Source organism: Arvicanthis niloticus, chromosome 30, assembly GCF_011762505.2.
Source record: "Arvicanthis niloticus isolate mArvNil1 chromosome 30, mArvNil1.pat.X, whole genome shotgun sequence".
NCBI lineage: Eukaryota > Metazoa > Chordata > Mammalia > Rodentia > Muridae > Arvicanthis > Arvicanthis niloticus.
The window spans coordinates 19,759,102-19,776,676 of record NC_133438.1 but is presented as its reverse complement, the minus strand read 5'-3'; the positions used below and the strand labels follow the sequence as shown (position 1 = coordinate 19,776,676).

The following is a 17,575-nucleotide window of genomic DNA, read 5'->3' as shown; positions in this document are numbered from 1 at the left end:
TAGAAAAGGGACACCGAGAAAAGCCCAGGTGGCAGTAAGCCTGAAATGGTGTTTTAGAAATGTTAATATTTCCTCTCAGGCTGGGCATGTGTTCTTAGGAAATTGGAACACTTGTTCATTCAGACTTCAAACATTTATTTAGAACCTAGTTTGTAGCCAAGTACTTAGAAAATAGACTAGGTCCAAGATTTAGACTCCTCTGCAACACACACACACACACACACACACACACACACACAAATAAAAACCCTGGGGGACAAAAGAGGAGGAATTTATTCATATTTTATGCTGCTGTTCATGATTAAGAAAGTGAAACTGACCATTTGATTTGAGCAGGCTAAATTTTAAACCAGTTTCTGCTCAGCAGAAGTCTTCGGGATTCTACAGTATGTCCTGTAGTAACGGCAGGGTTGTATTTTACATTCAAGAATCTGAATCAAAATTCCCTTTGTTCATTTTTCAATTGTACTTTCGACGCTGTCTTGAGACAGCTCTCACTATGAGTGTCACCATTTGACCCTCCCATCTCCTCTTTCGCCTTTGTGTTTACATATCTTCATAAAAAGATAATTACTGAGAAGTTGAGTTGAACGCTGTCCAATGGAAGGAACTTCCTGTGGGAGTAGAAGTGAATATGTGGGCTGTCCCAGCTGCAGGCCACTGACCACATATAGTTTCTGAGCACTTGAAAGGTGGCCTGGGTGACTTTCATCTACCTTAATTCATTTTAATAGGTTTGTGTCACTAGCAGCTCTGCAGGCAGCACAGGTGCACATGATGAGCTGTGTAATTATTTTGAGCAAAGGCACTAGGAATTCCAAATAGGCTTTCAACAAGAATAGTTTTGTGCATTGCAGCTCAGGCTAGGTACTGCAGATGGTTGTAGAGCATAAACACTTTAAAAACATAGAATTAATTAGCTAACTTGTAAAAATAAACTTCAGAGTCATTTATCAATAACTATCTATGGATTTGTATGTTTCTTTCTTTCCAGCAAAGGTAGCCGCTGTCCCACTTATTTTGTGTTTTCTCTGAAGAACTAACTCTTATTTTTTAAATGTCATCATAGCCGAACAGGACAGAAAGGGAGAGTGCTGCTCAGTAGTGTTCCTCCATCCAGGCTTGTTTCCTTGTTGTGAAGAAATTACCTGTGGGCCTGCAGAAAGGTGGCAAGTTTGGTTGTGCAGTTGTAGGTCCACATGTGCTAAGTTGTTCCACAGAAAGCAAGGCCTTAGTCTAGTGTTTGTGACAATGTGAGCTCCCAGATTGACTTTCAGAGTTTAAGTCCCTTGCTCATCTCAGCCATGCCTCCATTTCTTTATGAAAAACTACAATAGCAGTTATGCCTGCTTCAGAGGCTTTCGAGATTGAGAGAAACAACCATAAAAGGCACCATATGCAGGAAATATTTAGCCCTTTCTCAGATTCCTGTTAACTTCTCACTCAACACAGAACCGAGGTGGTCATCTCCGTATGCTTCCTCTAGTAAATTGCACGCAGATAAAGATGGGAAGCCCACTTGTCTCACCAACAGCCACATTCTCCAGTTTGCTTGAGTACAGGGATGCACTTGTGACTGTCTGACTTAAATTATGGAAAGAAAAAAAAATCCCTTTAAAAGAAAACACCGAGAAGGTTTAGAGTGTGTGTGTATGAATTTTGAGAGGTAAGAAAAAGCTGGAATCCTTTGCAGGAATGAACTGGATTCTGACATTAGTCAATCTCTGTCTCTGTCTCTGTCTCTGTCTCTCTCTCTCTCTCTCTCTCTCTCTCTCTCTCTCTCTCTCTGTGTGTGTGTGTGTGTGTGTGTGTGTGTGTGTGTGTGTGTGTGTGTCTGGGGGTATAGGTTTCAGGGGAGTTTGTGGCTGTATGCCTTTGATGAGAGGCCCACAGGTGCAGGAGCACATCAGACCTGTCCTCTGTGTACAATAGAAAAGCACTTGGTCCCATTATCTTATTTTGATCCTGGCAGGAGGCCCATATGCTAAGTATCTTGCCCAAGGTAGAGATTTTTGATTGCCAGTTATCCTGGCAACTGAACAAGCAGTTGATGAGTTCTAGTAACTTCAAAGATATAGGAGGGAGGGAGGGAATGAGGGGGGGGGCGAGAATACTAAAGATGTCTTTTATAGGTAGGGATGTGAGACTTACTTGTACCCATGGTTACAGAAGTTTCTCAGAGTGTTAGTGTTGGCTGTAAACTGAGGGCACTTTTGGAAGCCTGACTGATAGAAAGATGCCACTGAGCCAAGAGAAAAATCTCTGTATCCATTTAGTATATTATTTGTCAGTAAAAGGCATTGAAGTACTCGAAGATCCTACAAGAATCTTGAAAACGCATGGAGGAGAAACAAGTTAGTCACAGAGAACATACCCACCCACCCGTGTGTGTGTGTGTGTGTGTGTGTGTGTGTGTGTGTGTGTGTGTGATGTGATTTCACTCATGTGAAACATCTAGAATAGAAAAACATACCAAGTGGTTTAATGGTTCTAATGGCTGAAAGGTTTGGGACAAACAGGAGATAAAACATGATGGGAAGGAACTTTCTCCTCAGAGTAATATGCATTATAAAAGTCACACGTTGATTACAACAGACCTTTGTTAACACATTAAAAACCATTGGATTATATGATCTGAATGGTTACAGTTGTAAGGTATATAAATTATATCTTAGGAAGGTGGCTCATCAGGAAGGGCCCTTGTTGCTCAGCCTGATGACCTGTGGTTGATCTCTAAGACACTCACGGAGGGAAGAACCAGCTTTTGAAGGTTGTTCTTTGGTCTTGACACACTCACAGTAGCATGCATGCACGTGCACACACATACTGAATGTTCAGATATTTAAAGATGGAATTGGTTCGTAGACCACATAAAATGTCATCAGGGTAGTTTGACTCTCCAGGCCTCGGCTGAGTGTGAACTCAGGGTCCTTATGCTTTAGCGACTCCTGTGCTGGGATTACAGGTATAGAACATGACACCTAGTTTTTCAGGTCTGACCCTACTCAGTCTGGCTCAGCTCTTTACATGGCTGCAGTACTAAGTCAGTGCCTCCTGGAAGGGAGTTTGTTCCTGCTACACTGTCATTGGGGGTCAGCTGTTACTTATGTTTTTGACCTTGCTTTTAATTAAGTTGGGTGAGTCTGTATCCACAACCTGGTTCATAGAGAGCAACAAAGGAGAGTGGAGAAGATACCAGAGACTGTCCAATGTCCAGACATATTCCATGATGCACAGAACCAGCGGTATCAGCTCAGCTGCTATGTCACCTCCCAGCACTGTCCCTCTGTGCCTTCCCTACACTCCGGTTCCATGTTTGTAGATTCAACCCGGCGTTGCATCAAAAATGTCATTTAATTTTGTCAGCATAGAACATGCATGCATGTTTCTCTTTCTAGCATGTTCCCTCAACAATGCACTGTAACAACTATGTCCATAGCCTGAGACTTGAGCATAACTAGATTTTAGTAACAGTGTACCTTTCTCTGTTGAAAAGCTCAGTGGTTTTTATTGGATTATGGTCGAACTAGATCTGGAAACCAAGACACTTGCTCTTCTGAGGTATTTATTCTCAATGTTAGCAAACATAAGTAACTTTGGAATCTGAATTCTAGGCTTAACTCTCACCCTCATCCATGGGTGGTTTTGTTACTTTGGACCAGTTACTTATTGTTATAAGCCACAGTTTTGCTCAAAAGAACAGAAAAGAAGGACTTTAAAGAGGAGGTTGTGATGTTACGGTAGACAGCCAGTGTGAAGTATTTCCACTTCACAGATGTGTAGTAAATGTGAGGTCACTCCTCTCTTTTTCCTTTCTGGGTCACCTTCTACTGATACCAGCTGTGCAGAGCTGGCCATGAACTTCTCCTCCCTTTGATAAATACCATTTGCCTTTTCTACATGCTCTAGATCTGTCTGATTGGTCTTCACATCTAAGCCTTTGTTCTCTGTCTGAATCATACCTAAATATACAATGTAGGTGTTTGTTTTATAAATGCTTTCTAGAAACTAGCAGTAGTAATTTTCCCTTTTTAACCCTATGATATCCCAGGTGGATAAGTTGGGAAATGTAACACCAATAACTTTAAACAACGTAATTGTCCAACTTTTATGTTCTTTCAGGTGACTCCTAGAAAACCAGATAGCCTACTTGCATCTGATGAAATCTGCCAGTCAGACAACCAGCCATGTCTTACACTCCGGGGATTGGTGGGGACCCTGCCCAGCTGGCGCAACGCATCTCCTCTAACATCCAAAAGATCACGCAATGCTGTGAGTTCAGTTTCAATTCGACTTCATTGCTGTTCTCAATGCTCGAACTTGGTGGCAGTTGATAAAACATGAACAATTAAGGGAAGAGGGAGGGAGGGACATTATAGGAACACAATTCAAGTGGCTAGAAGCCTTTAGAGTAAGTACAGAGGGAGTTTAATAGAGGGGCAGATGCTAGCACAGGCCAGAGTTGCATTTTTTTTAATGAAATAAAGATTTACAGATTGGTATTTATAATTCCTCTAAGAACATCTGGATATTGACGGTGAGGTCTGTTGGCTTAGTCTCATAGGTGAAGATCCAGTGAGTACTACTAAGAGCTCAAGAGATTTATATTTATTAGGAATTAGATAGTGCTCAGATTAATTTTGTCCTTGTGACTGTGCAGTATGAATTGAAAAGGGGCAGGAAAGAACTAAGCAGGTGTTTAAGGTTCTAGTTGCTATTGTTGCTATAACAAAATGCACAGGAACAGATCGGTTATAAAGGAATACATTAGTTAGCTACAGTATTGGAGACAAGAACACAGCTAAGCATCTTGGTTTCTGGTGGTGACCTCTGGACACAAAATACTACATAGTGGGAAGGAAAGAGGGAAAATGAGGAGAGGTGGCCACACTGACTATAATGCCTGTTACCTTCATGCAAAACCTAGAAATGTACTAATCACCTCTCAGAGGCATCCTAACAAACCCTAACCCTAACCCTGACCATAACCCCTACCCTTACCCTAACCATAATGCTAACAAAACCTAACCCCAACACTGACCCCAACCCTAACCCCAACCCTAACTCTAACCCTAACCCTAACCCTAACCCTAACCCTAACCCTAACTCTAACTCTAACCATAGCCTAAACCTAACCCTAACCAATACCAACCCTAATCTTAACTCTAGTCAACCCTAACCAGCCCTAAGCCTAACCCTAATGCTAACACTAACCCTAACCAATCCTAACCCTAACCAATCCTAACCCTGACCCTAATGCTAACACTAACCCTAACCAATCCTAACCCTGACCCTAATCCACTTTGGGGATCAAGCCTCAGCATGGCATTCAAACTGTGGCAGGATGGGACATTTTAATCTGTCAAGAGAAGAATTATGGAAGATGGTATAGATTCCCCAAGACACTCGTTACAGAAACAGCAAACGGAGCCAATGTGAGATTCATCCCTCAACACATACACATGTGCATGCATATGTATGTTCATATGCATACAGAGTTTGATTTGTAATTCCTGAATTACAGATAATCACACACTCTAGAATACTGTAGCTGTAAGACATTGCCAAATTCTATTTTTTTTTTCTTTTGGAGGCAGGATCTAATTAAGTATACCTGGCCCAGAACTTGCTATGCAGACCAGGCTGGCCTCGAACTCACAGAGACCTACCTGTGTCTGCTTCTGGAGTGCTGGGAATAAAGACACCACTGTATGTGACACCAGAACTTCTTGACTGCATGTTAATTTGCTTTTATTCATCAGCCTTACCAACATGCTAACACACTACCAAAATGCAGAATCTTTTCAAATGATCTTACCATATTTTAAATTTAACCATTTGGCCTCTCAATAATATTCTACCCAAGTGATTTAGATGAGATGCCAATGTACTTTGAAGGTAAAGGAAATAAAGTTACAGTATAGATGGTTCTAGAAGGTACTGGTGTCTACTCTGATTTGGATTAGTGTTTTCTTTGACCATCAGGGGAGCTAGGAAAGAGTAGCATTGAGCATCATGCTGTTCATGGCAGGCAGTTAAGAGTGTTCCATCAAGACAACGACTCCAGCATCTTTGTTCTCCTGGCTTCCAATTGCTCTGATCTCTCCATGGCTCCCTGGCTGCTGGTTGTCTGGGTGTTGCTGATGGTCTTGGCCGAATGTGATCACTTGTGTGAAATTTAATGGAGCTTATTGTTTAGCTTACACATGTGGGATTCCAGTCGTTTTTGCAAGAAAGAATGCCAAAGTAGAGTAGGTCTTGGCTTCTGTTGTAAAACAATGCCAGGTATTCGGAGGCTGAGGAGTGACTGTACCACTCTGAGATTAGAGATGTGGTAAACAGTAGACACTACAGACTGGAGACTGTGGCAGCTTGAACTGGAAGGAGGAAAGGGCGAGTTTAAATCGAGCCGTGCTTGCTAAGAAACAGATGGGTTGCTCCAGCCAGATAAGAAGTGATAATCTGAGCCAGGGTTCGATACTACAGTGTAGATGACAGCTAAACAAACAACCTAACTTTACCCATTGGATTATGTAGAGGGCTTCCCCCAACTATCCCATGTCCACGGTTCTTAAGATGAGACCAAGCCGAGCCTCATTGTCCAGGCCTATAATTCCAGATATTCAGAAGGCTGAGGCCAGAAGATTACAAGTTCACGGCTTGCCTGGGCTACTGAGCAAGTTTAAGGCCAGCCTGGGTAACTTAGTGAAACCCCTGTCTCAAAATATAAAGCAAAATGAGGCCTAGAGATATAGTTCTTACTAGGAACCTTAGCTAACATATGCGTGGCCCTAGATTCAATATAATTAAAATATTTTTAATGAAGACTGAGATCATTAACAAAAGGTCCAGTCCCTATCTTCAGATATAAAAAGTACTATCCATTGGACACAAGTTCAAAGCTACTGGGAGTTAGGCCCTCAGCTAAAGTGGGGAAGGGGGATAGTTGCCGAATGACTAGAAATAGTGGTCAGATGATTCCCGGGTCGTTGATTCGGAAATTTAAATATTGTGAAGATAGTTCAGACAAAGTGACTTTTAATTGTGGTATTCTGGTTTGCCGTATTCAGCAGTAATTCTTTGAGCGTCTGTTACACATTATATTCCATTTCAGAGAATGTGAACATAGCCCTAAATAAATCTATAGGGTTCTGTCTTCCTGTGGTTTACAACTGGAAGCAGTGTATGGTGTAACAGTTAACAAGCAACACAGTCTCCTGTGAGGAGACAGACTGAGGGCGATGTGAGGGCAGCTGGGTGCTTTGTTCCTAGCTGGACCCTGGTTCTGAGAGGAGAAAAGCCTGGCAGAGAGCTACCAGGGCAAGTCACATGAAGGGGATCGCTGCAGTAAACACTCCAAAGCCTTCTTGAGCTTGGGTTGCTCAGAAGAGAAGGAGAACAAACAAGCCTCACATCCAGAGCACAGTACTTGAGGCTAGAGTAGCCAGAGGGGAAGTCAGGGGGGCAGGATGACAAACCTAGAGCTTTGTCTGGGCTGTGGGGAGTTTAGATTTCACTCTACAAGGCAGTAGAAATCACCGAAGTGTAAGAAGACACAGTTAGATCTGCACTTTGAAGGCATCACTCGGTTGCCTTAGAGAACAGACTTTAGGAGAGTGAGGGGACATGTATTGCTCTTGGCAGAGGTCTGTTGAGAGAGACTTTGTCATGTATCAGCGGGAGAGAGAGATGTGAAGACAGACAGAGAGCCAGGAGGAGGTGCAGGTATGTGTGGGTGGGCCTGGAAGGGAAGGGGAGGAGCCTGCGCACACAGCACAGGAGCAGGTGGTTGCAAGTATGAACTGGATGAGACAGACTAAGTCCAGGACTAGTTGGGGAGGATTTTTTTTTCCAGTAAGTGTTTTTATTTTTACAAGAGTTCTAGCGAAAGTACATCACCACTTGATCACTTCACGCTTGGTCAAGTGCAGTTTGAAATGTCTTTTGGACATCTGCATGGAGATACCAGACAGTTGAGATACATAAATTTGGAAATTAGAATCCATATCACAATTTGGAATTTGGGATCATAGCACAACTGGTACCTAAAACCTTGAATCCAAGTTAAGCCCAAAAGATTAGGAGAAAGAAATTGGGATGTAAAAACCTCTGGATGTCAGGAAGAAAGTAGCATGAAAAGCTTGAGCGACCAGAGAAATAAGAACAAAATCCAGATGAAGTAGCTTACTGGAAATAAGATACATATTTTCTTTTCAACACGGGTTCCTCTGTGTCCTGAAATTAGCTCTGTAGACCAGACTGGCCTTGAACTCAGCATCTTGAGCATTGGGATTAAAGGTGTGTGACACCCCCACCCCTACCTTCTGGCTCTCTGTCTTCACTTTCAATGTCTGTCTTACATTGGGTCCTTTCCTGGATGAACAAAACAAGTCACTCTACCTGCTTTCTCCTGGTTCACTGCCCAGGATTCAAGGCATGAGCCACCACCACTGACGAAAGACTGTGGTCAGAGCCGGGGTTGCAACTTTCCCCTAGAAAAGGGCAACTCTAAAATTGTATAATTGTAAAGGAAAAATCTTTCAAGGCCAGAGGGGACTGGAAATGTACCATTTAGAGCAGTGGGTTTCCACCTGTGGCTCACGACCCTTTGAGGGGTTAAACAAACCTTACACAGATTATCTAAGACTATTGAAAATCGCAGATATTTGGATTAGGATCCATAACAGTAGCTTGGGAGTTATCACCAGAACTGTAGTAAATGTTCCAATGTTGGGAAGGCTGAGACCCACTGCTCTAGAGAACAGTTTGCCTTTCCTCTACTCTGCAAGGTGAGGCAAGTGTGATACGGGGGTGGGGTGTGTGTGTAATCTGTTTCTAGGTATGTCTGCCTTTAAGTGCAAAATGAAGGAAGAACATCAGATAAGGAAAGAGAGGGAAGAGATGTGTGTGTTTGGCTTGAACAACTGAGATAGGAATGGCCCATCCAGGGGCAGTTTGGTTGGTTGATGCAGACTTGAGACTGGTCACGACTTTATGACCAGTGCTGCTGTACGTGTTTTCTGACTCTAACATTCAGTGTCTGAGTGAACAGAGCTTTAGAGGGGAACTAAGTGGCTGGTAGAAATCTAGCCTACCACTTCGAGACGAGCTGTGTAGAAACCTGTGGAACTGAAAGGCAGAAGTGTGAAATCTCACTTCTCCTTTCCCGGTCTGATGAGGCTATTAATACAGAAGGGGTTCCGGAATAGGGGATGTCAGCATAGGTAAGTTCTTCCTCTGACACAAACGTTCACATCTTTTAAGTCTGTGACCCTGCAGATGACCTGGTTTTATAAATGGTCTAGGGAGGGTAAGTAAGGTAGCCAGAAGGTGGATGTCTCCATCAAGCAGAAGTCAAGGCTTCCTGGGACTGCAAAGGGAAAGGTTTATGACTCCCACTAGTCTTGATCAGATAAATAAAGGCTTACATCAATTTTAAGTCTTGCAGTGCCAAAAAGAAAACAACAGGTTTTTTTTTTTTTTATATTAAAGAAAGTCAAGAATAACCAATAGCAAGAAGATAACTTTGTCTTCTTTTACTAGTATTTTGACCATTTTATTTTGCAAAGCCTAAAAGAGATGAAACGTTTTTTTCCCCCTGGGGTAGTGGGTGTTGACTTGAGGGCCTCATGTGTGTGAGGCACGTGCCCTGCCACTGAACTGTGTCTCCAGAATCCTTAGCTATGAAATGGTATTTTAAAGTCCAGTGGTTTTTGCTGTTAAATCACTTTTTACTGAAGGGGATAAGTTATAGTAAATAGACGATTTAGTATTTACACATATACGTAACAGGTATATGCTGCGTATTGTAGATCTTTACTTACGTCAAAGCAGCAATCTGACCTGGAAATGACAAGTAAAGATGGAGCAAACTAGAACTTGACCCATCTCCTCGTGAATCAAATGTGGAATGTTAAAACGATGTAACCGGTATTTTCATCCCTTGGTGTAGGCTGCCGATGGTTAGCAGAGCTGGTAAGACATCTGGGCTGCCCTCCCTCCCTCCCTTCTGTGCCTGTGTGCTAAGGCCATGCTTTCTGTCCCAGGCCTGATAGGATATCATTTCCTTCTTAGCTCACGGTTTCTCTCCTAGGCCTAGAAGCTCAGCATGCATCTCAGAAATGATATTTTCCCAAAGCTTGAGTTCATGTTCAAAACTAGCATTTTTATTAGAATATCTGGAATTGGGCTATCCAGTCATTACCTGCTGCCACCCTTAGTCAAGTCCTGCCTATGATGTAGGAGGTCAGTGAACATTTGTGGGCGGACTAGAGATGGACATTTTAACAGGGGCCATGCATACTTCTTCCCAAAGACCTCATAGAAAAATGTTTTTAGAACACACAGAGAGAACTTGTATTTTTGAAGAGCAGAAGAAATGTACTGAGATCTTCAATGTAACGTTTTGTATCCTTAAAAGTTGGCTTCCGTTGATTGTTAAGTAGTGCCCACGAGGAGCGTGCAGCCCAGTGACTGTCTGCCAGATATTGTGTAGATCACTGGGTGCATTCTGAGCCCAGAGCCCTTCTCCGGCTTACACTTCCTCTGTGTTCATCACCATGCGTTTTCAGCACCACTAATTAATTTACCTGATTCTTAAGCTTCATCTGGTAGAGTTAGTAAGTGTGTTTTATTTTGTGTTGAGCTATACTTTGTTTCCATCCTGTGGGACTCATCTGTGTGGAATAGGTTATTTATTTTAATTTATAGTAAATAGTTCTTATTTATACCGGTTTACTTTAATACTGTCAGTAAACATTTGATGTATTTTTCAGTCTTCTGTTGTTGTTGTTGTTGTTGTTGTTGTTGTTGTTGTTGTTGTTGCTGTTGTCTTGTTTCTGTGCTTTACTGTTAGCAACACTGCTGCGTCTGTTCCTGGGTCGGTGGGTCTTACGATTTGTGTATGGTCTGCATTAGTAGACACAGGAAAAGCTTCCTGAAGTGCTTGCTTCCTCCAGCCAGAGTCGGAGCTGACATAGCTCCAAATCCTTGCCAACAAGAACAGCCTAAAGTTTAATCTGTTTCTGCAGCATCCTTATCTCATTGTAGCTTAACTTGCATTTCTAATTTGAGTCGGGTAGTTGTGAACATAGCTGTTAGGAAATTCAGTGAACAGAGAACATTCTGTAATTCAGCAAGCTGTGCGTGTGCGTGCGTGCGTGTGCACGTTTGTGTGTGTGTGTGTGTGTGTGTTTGCATGTGCGAGCATGAGCTTGAACAAACTCATTTCTAGAATGTGGTTCCTTGAGTATTATGGGCTGGATTATAATCTCTTCCAACATTATAAAGCCAAGTCCCAGCCAGAGTTTCAAGGACTCCTGAAAACTCTCCTATGGAGTGCAGGTTTTAGTGTTAAGAGGCCATTTGTCATGGGACTTGCACATTATTTAGAGTCCCAGAATGGAAGCAGCCGTTTGGAAAAGCGACTAGAGCAGCGATTCTCAGCCTTCCTAACACTATGACCCTTTAACACAGCTTCTCATGTTATGGTGACTCCCAACCATAACATCACTTTGCTGCTACTTGAGAACTGCAATTTTGCTACTGTTAAGAAACAGTGTATACCTGCACGCTGATGCCATCCACCGGGGAGGTGGCCAGATCGTCCCCACAGCACGCCGCTGCCTCTATGCCAGTGTGCCAGTGTGCTGACTGCACAGCCCCGCCTCATGGAGCCCATCTATCTGGTCGAGATCCAGTGTCCTGAGCAAGTGGTGGGTGGCATCTACGGTGTCCTGAACAGGAAGCGTGGCCATGTATTTGAGGAGTCCCAGGTGGCCGGTACCCCCATGTTCGTGGTCAAGGCATACCTGCCTGTCAATGAGTCCTTTGGCTTCACCGCCGACCTTCGATCCAACACTGGTGGCCAGGCCTTCCCCCAGTGCGTGTTTGACCACTGGCAGATCCTGCCTGGGGACCCCTTTGACAACAGCAGCCGTCCCAGCCAAGTGGTAGCCGAGACCCGCAAGCGCAAAGGCCTGAAGGAAGGCATCCCAGCGCTGGACAACTTCCTGGACAAACTGTAGGCAGCCTGGTACAGCCACACGCTGCACAGTGCCCGCCCGCCCATCAGAAGACAACTTGAGACTGTCCCCACGGTGCCCCTCTGGAGGCTGCTGGGGCCACCCTGACATCACTCAGCACACTTGCCACCAATTCTATTTATTTCGGAATCAGAAGGCAGCGGGAACCGCTCTCTGCAGGCTGGACTGGCAGGCCGTGGGGTGGGCGGGACACGGCTCTTAACATTTTCAGAGGGAAACTCGCAGATGTCAAAGTCTGAATGAATGCATTCAGAGGTTTATGGGGTCCATGGCTGAGTGGAGTTCCCCCAGAGGGGAGGTGGGGTAGGTCCCTCCAGGAAGGCAGGCAGCCAGCCTTAGACTTGCAACCCCGCTGTGCGAATCATTGGAGTAATAAACTACTGTGGTTGGTCAAAAAAAAAAAAAAAAAAAGAAAAAGAAACAGTGTATAATATAATATATAGTATATAACAGTATATAATATATATGTGTATATATATAGTATATAACAGTATATAAATATTTGATATACAGGATATCTGGTCTGTCACCCCCAAACGGATCAGAACCCACAGGTTGAGAACCACTAGGCTAGAGTGCCACCAGGATTATGAGGATCTTCTGATCTTAGAAGATGAGAATTTTTGGCATAAATGTTTCAAGAGTGAGTCTTGCATGAATTAACTGAATTAAGAATTGAAGAAAGGGGTGATGTGTAGGAGGAGCTAAGGTAGGAGGAGTACTGAGAGCAAGAAAAGGAGTAAGAAGAGGAGGAGAAGGAGGAGAGGAGAAGCTAGGTGATGAAAGAGAGAAAGAGGGGGGAGACAGGGAGGCAGATATTCATGTATCTCCACCAGTCAAAGATAGTTGTTATATCTAGGTTGGTCAGTGGGTTACACCTCTGATTGAACAATTCCAAACTTATAAAGCCTATGATTAACATTATTTAAAAAAATGTATAAATGCAAAAAGGAAAAGGGGGCATGTGATAAGGGTTTTCTAAGGGGGGTGGGGGGGGAATGGGGAAAGGGGATGGCATCTGAAGTGTAAATAAAATATCTAATAAAAAAAGAAAAAAAAAGAATTGAAGAAAGTTAAAAAATATAATTGATTACAGCTAACTGTGAAACAGTATTTGATTAAAAAAAAAAAACATAGTGGTTATAGTTAACGCTTTGCTCTTAATAGGTAGTTACAAACCCTGGTCACACAGATGGGCCTAGTTGTATTCTGTGGGACCAAACACAGAATAAGGGGTGTGGGAAGGAGATTTGAGAAGTGTGGCTGGTAAGGGCCAAAGGGAAAGGCGAGGCGAACGAAAGAGCAGCCATAGTCATTCTACACATGTGTGAGATTGCCAATGAATAACATTTCAATAAGAAAAGAAAATTCTGGCATTTAAGTATGTTTTGTTTTTAAGGAAAATCTAAGAATGTTCAGTAAGCAAGCTAATCAAATACGTTGGTAATAAAATCGTGTTGTGGGCTGGAGAGATGGCTCAGCATACTTGCTGCTCATTCATTCCCCAGCATCCACAAAGTGACTTTCAGACATCTGTAACTCCAGTTCCAAGGGATGTGACACCCTCATCTGCCTACCCTGGGCACGTGGTACATATACATACATGCAGGCAAAACACTCAAGCACACAAAATAAACAGCAAATGACTGGAAAAAGAAGAAAACCTTCCCATCAGATTTTGAGTATAGACATTTCTGCTAAAGCTTGTATAATAACCTTCCGTGTGCTTTTCTTTGTATGCGTGTTTTTGGGAGCTCTGGGAAGGTGCTAGGTAAAACCTCGAGCCTTTGCCCTAAATGGTAAAAGATAACAGAAACATGTTTTGTGTTGAATCCCCCCCCCCTCTGGTTGTGTGACTCCTATAGATCCAACTATCTCCTTAAACGTAATCTTGATGAAATTTTAAAAGACCCATGATGTCTCCAGGCAGTTCAGTAACTATTCTTACTTCACACTTACTGTCCCTGTTTGTTAATAAGAATCTCTGTTTAGCTCCTGGCCCTGTGAGGTTCTGAGGACTCTGAGAGGCAGTAAGAAGTTTCAATAAAAGTGTAGGTTCTTAAATTGGAGTGGTTCTGGGAGGAACTGGACAAATGAGTCTAGTCAAGGTACATTGTCTGAAATCCTCAAAGAATCAATACAGAATTTTTTTTTAAATATGGGTCAGTTTGTCGTTCTGGGAGGAAACGTGTTCTGGTCTAGTGAAGAGACTCTCATTTTTGCCTCTGAACACATGACTGCACAAAAGGGAAGCCAGTTGCTTCACTCTTCTCTTTGGCACCAGAGCAGGCTTTTCTATAAAAAGAACTCCAGTCCCAAGAAGTGAGCAGATCTGTTGTCACATTTGAAAATCAATGGTTGAGATTATTTATCCCCTTGAATACTCTGGTATCGTAATTTTTTCATGCCCAAACTGTTGACACAGTCCAGATATTGGTAGGAGAATATTTCTTATCCAAGGGAATCTCAGTGAGAAGGGCAAATTTTCTTTTCTCTGGTGACTTGTCCTACAAGATAGAGTGTGGTTGTGCCTCTTTGAGGCATGGGTACACTTGTCTTTCTTTGTACACAACATTCTTAATCAGTGGCTTAGGTACTTCCTGGAACTCTCTCCCCTGTGTGTGAGTCATCTGTTGGCTCATACCCTGAGCATGCTCTCCCTTCCCTTTGGTTCCTGCCCTACCTGGTGATTTGGGAAACGTCCTTGCCAAGATCCAGACTAAGTGCACAGAAGTGCACAGCCCTCTTGTCCCCGTCTCTCCGTTTGTGACCACCAGGTCCACACTGTTCTTCAGATGACAGCAGCCTCCACATTGTTCTCTCTGCCCCCTTTCTTGCCCCCTTATCTTCTCCACATCAGAAACAAGTCACTTTAAAAATATGAGCACATGTCACACCCAGATTAAAACTTGTCTGTGACTTTCTTGCCCCTTGCAATGAAGTGTGAGCCTCTGTGTTCACACCCCTGTCTAACCTGTCTTCCCCATCATGCACCTCAGGTTTTTCTGTAGCTTCTTGGGGTGATCTTTTTGCATCTCAGGGCCTTTGTACCTGCATTTTTTTTCAAAGAGCTCCTTTGGGATATTCAGATGATCTCACTACATTTCCTAGTGATGTCTTATTGGACCTATTTTCTAATTATTTCCTCATCATCTTGCTTTTGTTTTATAATGCCTTTTGTCAGAAAAATCAAAGTTTAATTGCTATTTTTCCCATGTTCCCCCATTAAAATGTTAGTCTTTGAAGAGAACGGTTTGAACATCTCAGCCCACCAAAGTGTTTATATGAAAAAAATGTAAGAACATGAGGTTATAATATACAAAGGGTACTTTTTTATGATTTACTTTTTCTCCTGCATCTGCTAGCTTTGTGTGCTTCATTAGTGGATGTTACATCCATATATTAACAATCCTTTATTCATGAACATTTTATCCCAAGGTTGAACGTTTGTTTATGAGTTGGGGGATCTTGACGCCTATCCTGTCTCCAGGAATGCATACTTGGAGATCTACATGGATAAAGTGATGCTGTCCATATGACCTCATCAGCATCCTCATGTGTACACAACATGCCATATAATTAATTAAATAATTACAATTACTTTTAGCCTTATTTACCATGAATATAATCTATGCCCAGTGATTGGTTGGATCGCGGGGTTGCTTCTCTTTTATGAAATTACAGTTTGTGGTTAGTTGGGCAATGGCTCCATGTGCATTTGGTTGCTTGAAGCTGACTAGTTTTTGTTTCCTGGAATCATTTTGACAATACTTGTCCTCACCTCTTTGACTTCTTTGTGAAATTGTTTGCTTGTTTGCTCTGTGCCCATTCCCGAGCAGTGCTTTTTATGATAGAGTGATTGCCCTTCTCGTGTATACCAAACAGAGTTGGGGTTTTTTTAAGTAGTTGATACTTTTAGTTACTTTGGAAGAGTCCATATAGGACATGAACAGTATTCTGCTTTGGTATCTGTATTGTCCTTAGTTTTCTCTCTTTGGTATAGTTACTATGATTAGTGAAGAAACCATGCTGAGGTAATGAGTTAGTGATGTGAGTTATGACCGATTAACTTCTGTACAGGGAGGAGGGTTGTCTTCATCCCCTTTGAAGTCGTAGAGAACACCCACAGATATCACCAAGGTCTGCTTGTTCTCCCACTTAGGAATGTGAGAGCCATTAGAAAAGTCCTCCTGAGGCCTGTCCACTGGGGAACTCACTGTTGCCTTGCTGCAGGCACAGGTGGGAAGCAGGCTCAGCAGGAAACACTTAGTGATCTTAGTTATGTTGTCTTTCCAGAAGGTACCTAAGCTCTTTTGGTGTTTGTTTGTTTGCTGAGAGTGATTCATGCTATATGACCTTTGTTGGTCTTGAATTGGTAATCCATTGGCCTCCAGCGTGCTGAGATTATAGCGTGTGCAATTGTATTTTTTTTTTCTAGATTTTTTGTATGTATGTATGTATGTTTGTATGTGATTGTGTGTGTGTGTATGTTTATATTTAAGTATGTAAGTGCAAGCATATGTCCCATAGTGTAGACCAAGGTGTTGTCAAAGAACAGCAGCTTCAGAAACCAATCCTTGCCTTCCAGTTCACTTGGGACGGTGTTTTGCTATGTTGTATACATCAGGCTAGCTGTCTAATGAACCTCCTGTCCCAGCCTTCCATCCTGGCATAGGAGCACTGGGGAATATAGTTGCATGCTCTGCATGTATGTGTTCTAGCAGTTTGATTTATTTCATGTATGCGGGTATACTGTTGCTGTCTTCAAGGACCTCTGGAGGTGCAGTCAGTGCTTTTAACTGCTGAGCCATCTCTCAAGCCCGTGGTCTAGTGATTTGAATTCAGGGTCTCAAGCTTGTGTGGCAAACATTTTACCCACTGAGCCGTCTCCCTAACCTTCATCTAGAAAATTAAAGCTCTCTCTTTAAAATTGTATATTCTGTATCTAAAATTAACTCTTGTAGATTTTTAAAATGTTCTTACCAGATTTTTGCCATCAAGTCTGTCAGATGAAAATTTAGTTTTCGAATGCTTGAGTCACTTGCCCAAGTTATACAGTTGTGGGGAGGTTTGTGTCAGATCTTGGGAGACCCTGATTCATATAACACTATGCATTTAGATGATGTCATATTGTACGAGAGTGTAACTTGTGTGTCTGTACAACTTGTCCCTCTTTATGAAGCATCTGTGGTGTGCAAGAGACTCTGGATGCTAGAGCTCTGTCAGTTAGTGAAACGGAGATGTTTTTATCTGTAGATTGATCCTTTAGAGAGAAAAGGATAAGGTGAAGAAGTGAGTTAAAAGGAAAGATTGAATTGAACAACAGCAATAACAGAAGCATACTGTGTGCTGGAGAGAGACTGCTTATACAAGGGGGGTACCTGAGGACCAGGTAGGTTTGCCGAGGAATTTGTGGCTGAGATGATACTTGAACTCATCACTGAAACAATTTGCAGAGTGAGTCTTACAGTATCTGGGAATGTTTTGAATGGGGAAAGCCATAGAGTGTGGGCTGTTCAGATGGCAGCTCC

General features: G+C 42.7%; 1 protein-coding gene across 1 annotated transcript in view; it reads left to right on the top strand.

The window, feature by feature from the left end:
• The window catches only part of Stx7 (syntaxin 7), a 38,648-nt gene that overhangs the window by 1,676 nt on the left and 19,397 nt on the right, over nucleotides 1-17,575 (top strand). Inside the window, exon 2 of the mRNA XM_076928032.1 lies at nucleotides 4,123-4,272. Coding sequence (XP_076784147.1) covers nucleotides 4,188-4,272 — 85 coding nt within the window. The 5' untranslated portion in view covers nucleotides 4,123-4,187. The remainder of the gene's footprint in view (nucleotides 1-4,122; nucleotides 4,273-17,575) is intronic.